Here is a 14,797-nt window from a genome sequence, read left to right as displayed (position 1 = left end):
AAAATGCAGAGATTAGGGAACGTTCTGGAAATGTCCAGTTTAATAAGCTCCAGACTGGCTTCTCTGTCTGCTGCTGAAAAACCAGCATCTGTCAAAAGATCAAGAGTCATCGCACCTTTCAGAGGTGAGCGTGTGGAATATCTGTGAGGCTTAGAACTTTTACAAGAATGAAACAAGGGAAGGAAGTTCTTCAGAAGCACATGGGCCTAATTACAACTTGAACCAACAGGATCACAGTTTGTAGGATTTCTTGCTTTAAGAGTAAAAATCTCAGAGCACCATCTAATGTTAGCCCATCATCGGACATTTTCTAGAGTCTGAAATCAAAATCTCATTTGAAATTACCTTTTATCAACGACTGTCAGTGGAAGTAAGGGCAAGTCAGGGAACAGACACAAATGAATTCCAGGCACAGAAAACACCAAAAGAATCATTATTTAATCCAGAACATCACTGGTATGAACGTAGAATATGTGTGAGTTACTGCAGTATAACACTCATGTGTACTATTTCTAACAAATAATTATGAATAACTTGCTTTATATTTTTTAAATTCCAATACCACATAGACAACATTAAAAAAGAGCAGCAAAAAAGATACTACTACTTAACCAACAGAAGTAATCATAACCATTCTCGTGTGTCATAGAAAATTCTAAAAGCATAATCTAGGAGATAGGCAGTGTTCTTGTCTCTTTGGAAGTAGCTCTGATGCTCCTCTATAAACCAACACTCAAGCAATCCTGGGTGCCCGGCTACTGTACACCACGTGAGCAGTGAATAAAGGAAAAGGTATTGGTCATGACCAGCCCTCCAGCATGCTAGGGCACTAACAACTCAAAGGAACTCGTATAATCTTTCTTATAAAAGTTTTCTCCTTTAACCTGTTCGCTCTAAAAACTCCCTTTTCGGGGATTCCCTGGCAGTCCCGCGGTTAGGACGCGGCGCTTTCACTGCTGTGGCCAGGGTTCAATCCCTGGTCAGCGAACTAAGATCCCGCAAGCTGCACTGCGTGGCCAAAAAAAAAAAAAAAAAAAAAAATCCCCTTTCCCATGAAGCTTTTATAAATTTGCACCAACCACTACTTCAGTTAAGTAAACCTTCCTTGTTATGTACTAAATAATGATACGCGTAACTGACCAAAGGAGCCCACCGGGGTTAGCGCCATGTATACCTTCATTCTCCACTTCAGAGCCTCCCGTGCTAAAGCACCGCCACCGCTCCTTGGCTCGGGCAAGACAGATGTCAAAGAGCTCTGGAAGAAAAGCCTTTGGGTAAGTGTCACGTGCACACGTGTCTCCTCAGAAACACCAGAGAAGACACTGCTGCCTCGTTCAAATATTTACAGTTCAACTACACACCACAGGCTTATTACAGCTACTAAAACGATCCCCCCAACTTGGCCAGAAGGTACTTCTGTTCTATTGTCTACAGACATCACTATATACAAAGAAATACATAAAATGCCTCCATGCCTGGTATTCACTCTGTTATACAACCCACCCATAAAGCTATATTGTTTTGATGTGTTTGTGAGTCTATCGCCTTACTAGACTGTGAGCTCCTTGGGGTAAGACCATGAGGGTCTCTCATTCATGTCTGTATCCAGAGCAAATAGCTCTGGGATTGACACAGATCAAAATAATCAGTGAATCTCTGACTGATGAAGAAAGGGAGAAACAAGCAGAAGACCCAGAACAAGCAGAAAATCTGGTTTCAAATAAAGACAAGATGGAACCGCTACCCCCTGGCCCAGTCTTCCTGAACTTGCTGCCTGAAAGTGGGATAGGGGTGCAAGCAACACAGGCAGAAGTTTCAAAAAATAAGGATTCTTGGTGGCAGAGATGTTATCAAGACAGGTCTCTCACAAGACAGCTTCCAAATCTCCTCCATATTCAGAACTTATTTTTTCAATACTTCTTCTCTTTGGGTAGTTTGGCAGTAGTGAAATAACTCACGCTCACAAATCTCACTTTTATACCCAGACCTCCAGGGGTATAGCCATGCCCCACTCCTCCTGAAAGACTGAACCCACAGAGAGAGGCCTCCCAGGCCTCTGCGGGCCCACCCATCCGGCTGGGCGCTTCCCGCTCCTCCGGCTCCGATGCTTCCTAGCCACCGGTTGCCCTGGATCACGAACGACCACTAGTCAATCACTAAGACTTTAATTGCAACTACCCAGAGAATTTCTACCACTTTATTTTTTCCATCAATACTTCTGGAAAATAAAGAAGAGCACATCCGCCTTCCAGACAGTATATGCTATTTTTTTAAATACAAGTCAAATTCTAGTAACCCTGTTGTGTTTCAACAAGCTAAATTTTGATTAACGACCTTCTTCTCACCTCGTGAAGGATCTGATTTACAATCTACACTAGTCTGCAAGGGCAGTACAATTATGAAATATAACTTCATACTACATCATCACCTGGAAGGACTGCATGCATCTTAACTCAAATGCTTATGGAACAAATCTGGAGGTGTGCTGAGCTGCAGGCTAGAGGGTCTGGGGAACTTCTGCCCACTCTCAGTTTCCAGGAGGTGGGCTTCGCTTTGCTCATTTTGGCAGGAGGTGGAGGAAACAACTGTGTGGCCCCTGACCACTGGGAACAACTTTCCAAATGAGGTACTTGACAGTTAGAGCACAGATGCTGGCAGCCTCAGGGTAAAATGGGTCAAAGTGTCAGTTTTTAAAACACCCCCACGGTTTTACTGGCGTCTGTCTGTGGGGGGAGAGGGAGTTAGAACGGTGAACACACCTTCTTTCCAGACGAAGCTTCAAAGTACAAGGCTGACTTCCCAAAGACTGAAGTTTAACAGTACGACTAGGTTGACTTTCAGTGAGTTTCCAACTGCACAGCCACAAAAAGAGCAAAACCCTGGGGCTTCCCAAATCGCAACACAGGCTTCAGAGTCAGCCAGTGGCTGACTTTCTCAGTAGGGAAATAAGGTCAACAATACCTGCCCCTCAGACCGCTGCCAATGTTAACTAAGACGTGAGTAAAGAACCTAATCCGATGCCAGGCCTCAACAGCAGACTTCAAGATCATCTGTGTTGTCACACTGGCTTGAATATGCAGCAAAACTGAGGTTAAGAAGGACCCAAGAAGGTGGCACTCATTCACTCATTCATTCATTCAGCAAATACTTCCTGGGGTCCTGATTGCACAGAGAGCTGTGCTGGGCTCGGGTGACAGAAAGGAAAGAATGACAGGGGACGCCCCAGCTTCCTGAGCATCAATTCTAGGTGGGCAACTGACATTAGGCAGCTAATTATACAAGAAAGACACAATTTAAATAAAACGAGCCAATATCAAAATTTAGACAAACTTTCAAGGCATGTGACTGACTAATTAGCCATTTAGCCTGATACACTATGATATGGTCTATGAAGGATTTCAATTTAAATAAAATCAGTGCATCCAACATGAGAACCAAAAATTAAAGACACACACACAGAGTACTCTGCATTACATCCAACTGGTGTAGAGCTGTTGGTACAGTTTAGAAATTTTCAAGAACAGGGACTGAGATCAATGGTCATCCATTTCTCCAGACGTCTACTTCCAGGGAAGCTGCTGAAAAACCATTTCCACAAGTTAAATGCTATACATCTTCTCACGCACAGATGTTAAGTTTTGGGCAGGTATGGATCAGCCAAAAAAATGGAACTTTGAGGAGATCACAATGAAAGGAAACTAGTCACCATTCACCCAACCAGCTGTCATTACTCAAGATGGAGCACACTGCCGGCCAAGGCTACCATCCCACGTGATGAGATCGACACCTGACAAAATAAAAATTACAGTAACGGCACGAACCCGAGCCACACAGAGAAGATACAAATCAATCTATTTTAAACTCAAGGGCCTTCAACAGGGTAAAAACTGCCACCACCAACTCCACAGCTGGGCACTAATACAAAGAAGACACGGAAGGAGTTCTTGTCCTGAGCAGCTGAGACTGCAGACAGGGAGGAAAAGGGAAAAAGGAAGGATTACCATTTCTTCAGCACTTAATTGTAAGTCTATGAGCTCCTAGCGTCGGTTTCACTCTGGGTCACAGCCTGCAGAGCTCTGGGCAGAGAGGGGAGTAAACCAGTGAACACACTGGTGGAGGAGAAGCACACCCAAATTGTACGAGTGCGTGTGGCGGGACAAACAGCCCTAAGAAAGGAGGGTACAGAGCTCACCTCCCTCTGGACTCAAGCTACTAGACCCTCAAGGACCCAGTCCTAGCACAGTATGCTGTCCCCTTCTAAGGTGCTGACATATAAGATGCCTGGGGGAAAAAAAATGTCAGATAAAACCAAAAGTACCCCAGATACAGCACGTCCACAGAAAGAAACATCCCTCCCTTCCACTTTCACGTCCCCATCAAGGCTCGCTTTCTGCAGGACTCCGAGAGAGATCCGAACATGGCTCAGCCCACTACAGCTTTGAGCCCCATGTGCGCTCCCCCGTGTACTCAGGGAAGATGACAGCTATGAGGAAGAAGGCGGCGTCTGCTCTGAACTGACACCAGATAACTGCAGCACCCAGGAGTGAGCCCCGGCTCCCCACCGGCTCCGCTCCTGGAAGACACACTCACCTGGCCTCTCCGAGGACACAGCGGCGTGGCGATGGCTGCCTTTCTTCCTAACGGGGCAAATGGGACAGGAGAAGCCACAGGACCCAGGGGTGGAATCCCCAGGCCTAGGATCATGTAAGCCACTCACCGTGGGTGATGTTTAACTCGTTGCCAATGGCTAAGCTCCAGACTTTGCCTCTCACACTGGGAGGGATTCCCTGCCACCATAAATCTCGAACTTTTCTAGAGCACCACCTGGACAAAAACGGAAGCATGAGTTTATGAGTTTGTTCTCAGGGACGAAATATTTGTCTGCCCACGTGCTTAACCCCAAACCACAAAAGCGGGAGAGGCACAGTCGTTATGTCACAGCCCCTGGCCTCAGGGAGCTTACAGTCCGCCGTTCCAAACAGACAGACCAGGAGGTCGACGACTACCTTCCACTGGGCTACTGCTGTGCCAGGTGTGCCACAGGCACTACACACGCAGAGATGGGCGTCACAAACCAGAGGAACCCAGAGCGCTATTCTGGAGCCAAATTCTCAGTGACCAGTAGCAGTCGAAGCAGAGGAAGGGTGGGAAGGACTTTCTGAGCAGAAAGCACAGCAACAAGGAATAACCTGGCATGCTCCAGGAAAGGCAGGCAGCTGGGCACGGTGTGGGGAGCCAGGAGGCACTGCCGCAGAGCTGCCGATGGAGGGCAGACCCCAAGGGGCCTCGTGAAGGGAGCCCGAGAGCACAGCCGCCAGCCTTTGCACAGCTGCACACACACACGTGAAGAGCTCAGGCAAGGCAACTCTAACGGCAGGACGGCTCTGCTAACTCAGAACATTCGAAACTGCAGAGTCGTTGAGGTCTGCTGGTCACAGTGAACACACACTGCTAACAGACTGGGACAGACATAAAGGTGCCAAAGACTCCCAACATGGTGCTCCTCGGCACAGCACCGAGGGGAGAGCACGGGCTGACGCTGCAGAAACCAGGGCTGCAGCCCCATAACACCCTCACCTGGGGAACCCGGAGCAAACTCCTTCTCCTCTCTCACTCAGTATCATTCTCCCTAAACCAAGATGATGGAACCTTCCCCCTGACCCCAAAGGGCTGCTGTGAGGATTAAGTGGGACAAATCAGAAAGGCGCCCGGCACCCAGCTGGTGGTCATTAAGTGGCAGTTCCTGTATGAATGCACGCATCCGGGCCACATCAAGCATCAGTCAGTGTAGGGTGGGCCAGGGTTCTGCAGCCACACAGGGAGTCAGTCCAAGGGTTCTGAGGACCTTAACTCTTGTTACTGGGCCTCATTTGAGAAAAAGTGTTTCCTGACCATGTCCAGCCTATTAAAGACACTGCCCAGAAAAGCAGGCTCTGGGCACAGCTTGTGTTCCCCGTGCAGAGCCTCAACAGGGCAATCTCCACTCCCCCCGACCCCACCTCCATAGTGGGAGTGAGTGACACCCAAGTAAGTGCCAGAAGCAAGTCCCCAACAACCTGACACACGGTTCAGGTTGGAAGAGAAAAAAGGAAACTGGCGTCCAAGCTCCCCCAGCTCCTGCTGATAGGGGGAGGCCCAAAAGGAGCCACCAGCCTCTGTGCGTGGCTCCAGGCCTGCTGTCCAGACACCAGCCCCTAACCATTCTGACCACGCAGGAGGAAAGACCTACAGCTGTCCCTCAGACGCAAAGGAGACAACAGTGCCGGACTCTACTGCGTACCGGCTACTGGGGGCTGTCACCAAAGCACACCTGGCGCCCCTCCTCAGACAGGACAACAGAAACATGAGCAGACAGATGCAGTGTACCCAGCGGGGTCCTCTACAGGCACCTGGAGCCAGGGCGAGGGCAGGAAAGGCTTCTTCAAGGAAGACTGAGCTTTAAAGAACAAAGTGTTAACTGGATGAGGAGATACAGGGCAAGAGCACTTGATGCAGAGGGAATGGAACATGCAAAGGCCCTGAGGCTCCCTAAGGAAAGGGCACTGTCCAAGCAAAGGAGAGATGAAAGGTGAGGCTACCGGGAAAGGGACGTGCTGTCCCACGAAGGGTCCTGTCGGCTAAGCTGAGCAATTCCAATTTTACACTGAGAGTCATAGGAAGTTACTGACATGTAAAGTATGGAAGTGACACAGATTCGTGCCTTAGAAGATCCCTCTGGCTGCTGAACAGAAGACAACTGGAAGGGGTGGGAGGGGAGCTGTCACAGTACCAGGTGAGAAACGACAAGGGCTGAACCAAGGCAGGGGAAGGAAACTGTGCAACTTAAACTTATCAGATAATTTCATCAGGGGCTGTGAGAGGAGCTACAATTAATACAGCTGCTTCCCATGAATTCTGCAAAGAAATGTAAAGTCTAGAGAGCTTACATTGTTTCCCAGTTAGGCAAAATCTCATTATTCCAAGTGAGGACAGCATTTCCAATACTTTCTTCTAATCTGCATCTTTCTTCCAGCTGCTTTTTCCTCCTCTGGGCTTCTTTCAGCTCTAGAAATCACAGTTAAAAGAAGGAAACATCTATTAACTGATATCCGCTGATTTCAAGCTAGGTGACTTTTCTCAAAGAGCCAGGCTGCAAAAACACCAGGAAGAGGGCAATGAAGTAGAGCACTGAGACCTGACCTTCCAAGACTCATTTCACACCTTACGGAGTTTAGAAAGCTTAGGCGTTATCCATCTTCTAGTAAGCTTTTTTGTTACATACCATATAACATATACACAGAAAAGTATACAAATAAGAACCTAACGAAATTATCACAAAATAGACAAACCCATGAAACTACAGCCCCAGTCAAAAAACCGAACAGGAACAGACACCGGAAGCCTCTCTGTGCTCCCCTCACCCTTTCCAATGGAACCTGCAACTTCACTTCTCACAGCTTAAGAATAACTCTTACGGCATAACAGCAACTCTGAGAAATACCATGCATTTTCATTTATATATACTTTTTTTGTATTTTTTGTAGTAAAATACACAAAACATAAAATTTACCATTTTAAGCGTACACCCAGTGGCATGAAGCGTATTCACATTGTTACGCAACCATCACCACCATCCATCTCCAGAACTTTTTCATCTTCCCAAACTGGAACTCTCTCCCCACGAAACACTAACTTCCCACCCCCCGACACACACCCCCCAACCCTGCTCCCCGGCCCCTGGCAACCTCCATTCTACTTTCTGTCTCTATGAATCTGACTATTCTAGATACCTCATATAAGTGGAAAAATACAGCATTTGTCCTTTTGTGTCTGGCTTATATCACTTAGAATAATGTCTTCAAGCTTCATGTTAAGTGTGTGTCAGAATTTCATTCCTTTTTAAGGCTGAATAATATTCCATTGTACAGACAGACCACGTTTTATTATACATACTTTTTAAACATCTAAGAATCAGAGGGTTTTTATAGGTGTCACAAGGCACTTTATCGAATCCCATCACACCTTCTTGTAAATAAGGAAAACTGAGCCCACGGACAGAAAGAGATCTGCCTCCCCAGCATCGATGGCTAAAGCTTTCTCCAGCCTAGTACTTTTATCCTACACAGTCTCTTTCCTTGTGTAAATTCAAAGTGTTATTATCTTGAATAAAGTAACCAGAAATAAGCAGTTAGTAGAAACATACATTTTCGATGAAAAATTATAAATCTCAAAATATTAAATAAAGCATTCACCAAAGTTCAGGTTCTATAGCTCCAAAAGGTAAAGAGAAAATATCCATAAAGACACAAAATCTTGTGCTGACTTACATAACCAAACACATGTGAATTCCATTACCTCGTTTTTTGGCCTGAACCACCATTTCTTCATACTGTTGCCTGTGTTTCTGAGCTTCTTCAGCTGGCTTTGCCGGGAGATTTCTTGATAGAAAATAAATGATTTTTCACCATTTTAAATATTAAATAAGAGAAACTTGAAGCATCATTTACTAAAAAATGAAAAGCTCAAAGACCAAAACCACATTTGTTAGATGGTAAAGACACAGCTCTTTCATAAACTAAAAATATTTTTTTACAAAAGTATTAAAATAAGCTCATTTTTAAAAACTTGAAGTCTAAAGATTAGCAGAAAGAAGAAAATAGCAATTAACCATAACTCCAATAGAGATAAACACTTAATCTTTGGGTGTTTTTTTTTCACCCCAGTCTCCAAAGAAACTTTGATTTGACCACGTTGCACGAATACAATAATTGTCAACAGTTACCCTCGAAGTAGAGTACCCTAATGGCATATATTATTGATACATCTGTGTATGAATATATTCCCTGGCCAGTTTTTTTAAGTGTGTAAGTTTCATACTAGCTATGTGGTTCATCTCATTTATACACACACACACACAGATTCATACAATAGTTCTAAACAACTAAACGTGTGTACAACTTTGAATCCTGGTTAAAAAAATAAAATGCATGTTCTCTTTCAGAAACGTGGTGGTGAATTTGCTGGCCCCTGAAAACTGGGAGGGCGGCAATGTCTGGCTGTCTGTGCACATCACAGTGTTTTTGCTGCAGGAGAACAGGGCAGGATTTCCCACAGCTCATGTTTTAGACAGCATTACAAGGACTGATCCTCACAGTGTGGCGGCTTTTACCAATAATCTCTACCTACCTTTTGAATCCTCCATTTCAGGGTTTCTCTCCCCATCTACCCACACATCCACAATTTCCAAGGACCAAAAATTAACATCAGAAGACACATTTCTTCCGCAGACTTCATCAATTTTAAATGTCAGGGTTGGCAGGGACCTTAGGGATTCTAGCCCAATGTTTTACAATCTCTCTCTTTTTTTTTAAAAGCTGTGGAATCTTTCTATTCAAATACAGTGTTCTATGGAAACTCGATGCTTAAATAGAGATAAGCTATGGCCTGGTACGATGGGAGCAATCCCTTTCCCTTACTAAGTTCTCCAAACACGATCTACAAGCCCGTCATCAAAACCCATCTCTCCTCATCAGATGGATGGAAACCAGAGGCCCAGAAGGGAAGGGAACTTCCTGGGATCACCCAGCCTGTTTTCTGTAAATCCCAAAGAACCAGCAGGCTAGTCCAGGAATTGTTCTACAATACCGGGGTGCCTCCAAAACACCCACTTTAGAGTATACTTCCTGGTGTTTCTTACCATTACAAGCCAGTCTATAATTAATAACAGCTATTTAAGCATTTGGAAATGCTAAATTAAAGTAAAATATCACCTGAATGGAAAATCCTGATCAAAACTTGTATGTTAAATGAAAGTTTTCCGAATTAGTCATGCTATCATATAGAATACACATTAGTAGAGGGTATAAAGAGGGGCCCCGCATTTTTAGTAAGTGACGTGCTAATTTTTCTTCCCCTTTTCTAATGAAAAGGTGACTAGCAAATGTACTTATCCCTGAAAACAAACTCTCCACAGACTCTTCTTCAGACTCACGCTGGTCTGTCTTCCAGGATGAGTGCGGTGGTGGAAAGAGGCTCAAAGTCAAGATGCTTCCTCACATTCTGCTTTGGAGAGGGTGGCCTGCTAGGTCGTCCAGCCTTGTCTTCATATTCCTAGGACAAAGAAACCAGGGATAACTCCAGGCCCGGCCAATTCTGATATTACGAAGCCCTTTTCAAAGTAAGAAAGGTGTTTTGTTATGAAGTCCTTTAAGTCGATTTTGAGGATGAGGCACTGAAAATATTTCTTGCTCTTTAGAAGGAAAAACTGCCAATGAAAGGGGTTCAGCTCTGCAGTTCAGGCCATCACTTTATGGGGACTGTGGGCTTCCCATACTGGTAGGGAAGTCACTAAGGATCTCATCATCCCAGCTGCTCCTCTAAAGGCCCGCAAACATCGACTCGGGTCTCCTAGGCTTCTTCTGGGTAAGAGGTGTGTATTCTGTCTTCTGGACACCGTAAATTTGAACTGATTATTGCAGCGGCCACAAGGAAGCTCAGAGTCAGAGTGATAGCCAATTCTAGCATTCATCTGACCCCCACCCCTGGCTTCATCTCCCACTCCCACCCTAAATTTCTAATGCATTTCCTTTTACCCCACCGCATTTTATCTATTTTTGTTTGCCTTTCAAACCTTTCCTGAAATGACGACGGGCTTAAAAATTAAAAATCTTTTGCTTAAAGATGATTAAAGCTGTTTCATTTTCTTAAAGCAGGAACGTCAAAAAAGAAATTCTTTAACATCTTTGTGTGAAGCCATCACTGCAAGCTGTTACACGAATAATTGTGCCATGCCCTGGAAATCTACGAGCGGCCTCCACACTTCCGGGTCACTAATTCGTCCTATGAGCTGCAACCACAAAGCCTCAGTCACACCTGGTGACCCACATTCCAAACACCCAACCAGCAGAGCTCAGGAGAGCCAAGTAATTTGTGCCCAAGAGCCCAGTTTCTGAAACTGTGTGTGTGTGTATGCGCGCCTGTGCATGTGTACCCTTAGCCCTCTGCAAAAATAAAAAACCAGTATTTTCTTGTTGCCTATTATAGACAAGGCTCTCAGGACCCTCCCTTAAGGGAAGGCAACCTAACTGGGAAGACAGGACAAACAACCGAGTAGTTTAAACTAAGATTTAAATAACCACTCCAGATACAATAGAAGCAGTATCAGGAGTGGAAAGTGATGAATTGCTAAATGAATTTTATTAACACTAGTTGTCAAGTGGGGTGTTACTGGTAAAATTACTTGGCAAGCAATTATTCTCTCAGCCAGAAAAGCCTATAGAGGCTTCTAAAAAGTTAAAAGAAAAAATTATTTCCTCAAAACCCACAGGCTATGAGAAGGGTGTGTACCAAGAAGCAGGTGGGTGGGGCAGTTTCTGTACGTCTGGATGTACAAGGTTAGATGTCTTAACATTGTTTACCCTAGTGTAAAATGGTTCCATTAAAATCTAAAACGACCTCCACTCACCCAAAGCTGAGAAAATGGGCTCACTTTTTCATCCATTCAAACATCTGAGCACCTCCACGTGCCAAGCACTCAGCTGCAACTTAACATGGTACTAAACAGTCATCAGGAGTATCATATGTAGCACCCAATGTAAAATCTTGTATTTTATAGGAAATCTACCAAAAGTCGTGTGCTGAGAAAGATCCTGAGGCACGCTGCATATTAACAAGAGTTGTTAGCGAACGCCCTGTAAGGTGCCACTTATTTGCTGATGCTGGTCTAGTGAGCTATATGCCAAGGCCAAAGATGCTGAGCCCCAAAGTCAGATGCCCCAGCATGTGGATGCCCACTTCCACTTGCTTTGTGTGCTTTACACACATAGTTTAACTTCATCTCCATAACGATCTCTATGGCGAGTGTCACCGCATTTTACAGGTAGGGCCACTGAGGTTCAGAGTGAAGTGACTTGCCCCCAGGTCCATAGCCAGCAAGGAGCTGGGCCTGTAGGACTCCCCACTCCGCCACTCTGCGCAGGCCCAACCTCGCCTGTGGATATACTCAACAAACAGGAGTGCAGTTCTGGAGGGAAAAGGCCGGGTCCTACTCGAGTTAAGTGTGGTCTTTGGGGCCAGACAGGCCTGGGAGCAAATTCAGATCCACCAGGAACCAGCTGCGACCACCGGCAAAGCACAGCTTAGAATCCCCGCACCTCGTTTCCACATCTGCAAGAAGGGAAACAGCACCTAGCAGAGAGGGCTGTCTAAGGAGTGGGGAGAGGCTTGTGAAGCAGTCAGCACAAGCCTCTCGGTGCAGAGGACGTGCTCCACGAAGGCTGGCCCTGGCTGCTGTCTGCCATGCCCCTTTTTCTCCTCGGGCTTGAAACTGTATAAGGCAGAAAAAATGCTCTATGGCCAAACAACAATCAAGGAGCCCTGCAAAGTCTGCAAAGAGCACAGATATGAAGACGCGTTGTAAAGTTAATTAAATGCCTTGACTTGTGATTTTAAAAAAATCAGTCTCTTCAGTTAGAGCTCGGAGGCTCCATCACAAATGGTAACAAGCAGCACAGTCGCAACGGGCCAAGCACTTTCCAAGGGCTTTACGCACACGGAATAGGTTCAACTTCCCCTTCACACCAGCTCCCCACAACCCCGAGAGAGGAGCTGCCATAAGGTGGAGGCCGGGCTGGGGCTGGAGGAGCTGGACCAGAAGCCAAGCACCCCGGCTCTGCCCCCGCACTGCTCACCGCAGACTGCCACTCGCTAGAATGCATGAGCCAGTTTAATCATTTATATTCAGTCTAAATAAAGCTTTCAACTATGACACAAACCCGTAATAGTGAATTAAGTGCAGATGCAAGGCAAATACTTATGTTTTAATCACATAGAGCCCTGCATGATTAAAAAAAAAGGAGGCCTGGCCTGTCCACACTTGAAATCCCAGGGAAAGCCTTTTCAAAATTCGAAATGGCATTTCAGAATACGAATGGCTTTGGAAATTGTGAACAGATCCTACTCCAAATGTAGTTCTCACACTGCTACCTAGAGGGGTCGACAGTAAGCTCATCTTCCAAGCCAGACAAAGCAACTTCAGGAACAAGAAAGAGGACCATTCATTCTCAGGACAAACAACTTTCAGCTGTGGGTTATCAACGCTGAGGTCAGCATGTGATATGGCAAGAGCTGGGGCTTTGGAAGCGAAAAGACTGAGTTCTAAGTCCCGGCTCTGATCTGGGGCGAATCATCTTGCTTCCCTCTCGGCTATAAAACGGTAGCAACTGGGAAGACGCCTGTGATGATGAGATCACGAGACATACATTCAACGGCTGCCCATAAAGTATGAGCCCTTTCCGTGTGCCAGGCAAACGGTGGGGTCGGCCCAGCCTCGGCGCAACTCATCGTTCCAAAGTTTCTTCTCCTCTTGGGGCCCTTATGGGATCAAGTTGAAGTCTCTTGGTTTAAACCAAGTAACAATGCCATTCACTGCTGTGCTCATCAGAAGTCCTGCAGGCTAATCAGTATAACCCATCCATTCAAGGAACCGCTACAGATTCCAACACCCTGCATAACCCTAGAGGGAATTTAGAACAGGGTTCTGCAAAGTTCTAGTGGCAAATCAGTTTAACTGGTCACGACAGTATTTTTTTAAATCAAACAATACAAAAATACAGAGTGCACACAGTAAGGACAGTTTGTTTCAGTTCTATACCTACTTATAGCTATGCCTTCATGAGAGAACTGAGTCTCAACCTAAATTTTCTAACCCGGGGATGGGGGTGGGGTGTTGTGTCAGAATAAAAAGTTTACAAGTCACTAATTTAGAAGAGGTCACGGTCCCCGCCCGGAGTGGTGTGCCTTGTGTCCTGCTGGGAAGGTAAGACCGACACCAGAGAGACAGCAACAAACAAAGCCTGCTGCACCCAACTGGGGGCTAAGTGCGGGGTGTGGTCTGATAATGCAGCAAAGGTTCAGGAAAAAAGCAGTAAGCCAGGGCAGCTGAGCAGAGCCTCAACTCCACACACGGGCCAGGAGCTCATTTGTGAAGGGGCCGCATAGGGCCTGGCACTTTAGGAGACCTGCAGACCCCACCTTGAAGGGCTCACTCTAGCAGGGGCAGTACGATGCCAGCAGAGGCTATGAAACCAGAGCAGACGATAAAAAATGTGGGAGCCCCAAGGACAGGACACCTATGGCTGGAGAGAATCAAAGAAAACAGCTCATAACGGGTGCCATCTCAGTGGACAAAGGACAGGGGAGAGCCGGGCTGGAAGCCGTGAAGGAGGGGCGTCCCGACAGCACAAGCAGCAGCCAGGAGATGACGGCAAACAGGCTTCTCTGTGGGTGAGCATGAACACTTTACGTGGGGAATGACGCCGAGTCAAAGTTCTGTCCTAGACTTCATGGTCTCAACAACAAGCTACCCAGAGCTGATGGGACAAGCCGAGACCAAGCAAGAGAGAGAAAGGAAGAGCTAGACTGGGTGTAGAGCCAGAAAGTAAAGTGTGAGGTGTGATGAGCCCATTAGATACATCCAATGGCAAGGTCTACATCACGTGCATGATCTGAACAGTGCTGAAGATAAGGACAGGGCATTAGACTCCTAAATAAAGTGTATAATCTGCCAGTTGAAGAAGAAAAGAAAAAAAAGTCTACCTCGACAGACATTTGTGTAAGAGAAAAAGATCAAGATTCTCAAATGGTGAAAACAAAGTATTCCCGGTAGGATGACAAGAGGGGTGTCACTGCTACTTACAGAACTGGAAGAGTGCTGTAAAAGACAGCCAATTACGCCCAAATGTGGTAACAGAAGCCCCCTGGCTTCCTGGAAATCTATGTTAGCTACAAGGAGAGAGGGTCCTCAGTTAAAACCTGTGCT

At 46.0% G+C, this 14,797-nt stretch overlaps 1 protein-coding gene across 2 annotated transcripts in view; it reads right to left on the bottom strand.

Annotated features, from left to right (window-relative positions):
- The window catches only part of TBC1D14 (TBC1 domain family member 14), an 89,035-nt gene that overhangs the window by 22,498 nt on the left and 51,740 nt on the right, over positions 1–14,797 (bottom strand). For both annotated transcript variants that reach the window (XM_082462223.1, XM_082462224.1), the window contains exons 3-8: positions 9,971–10,089; positions 8,335–8,417; positions 6,927–7,044; positions 4,718–4,824; positions 1,175–1,255; positions 1–88 (exon numbers count right to left, since the gene is read on the bottom strand). The exon at positions 1–88 is cut by the window's left edge and continues 7 nt beyond it. In XM_082462223.1, the coding sequence (XP_082318349.1) occupies positions 1–88; positions 1,175–1,255; positions 4,718–4,824; positions 6,927–7,044; positions 8,335–8,417; positions 9,971–10,089 (596 nt within the window). The remainder of the gene's footprint in view (positions 89–1,174; positions 1,256–4,717; positions 4,825–6,926; positions 7,045–8,334; positions 8,418–9,970; positions 10,090–14,797) is intronic.

The sequence above is a fragment of the Balaenoptera physalus genome (genome assembly GCF_965194825.1).
Source record: "Balaenoptera physalus genome assembly, chromosome: 5".
In the NCBI taxonomy this organism is placed as follows: Eukaryota; Metazoa; Chordata; class Mammalia; order Artiodactyla; family Balaenopteridae; genus Balaenoptera; species Balaenoptera physalus.
The sequence above is the reverse complement of the archived record's forward strand: the minus strand, read 5'-3'. Positions and strand labels throughout refer to the sequence as shown.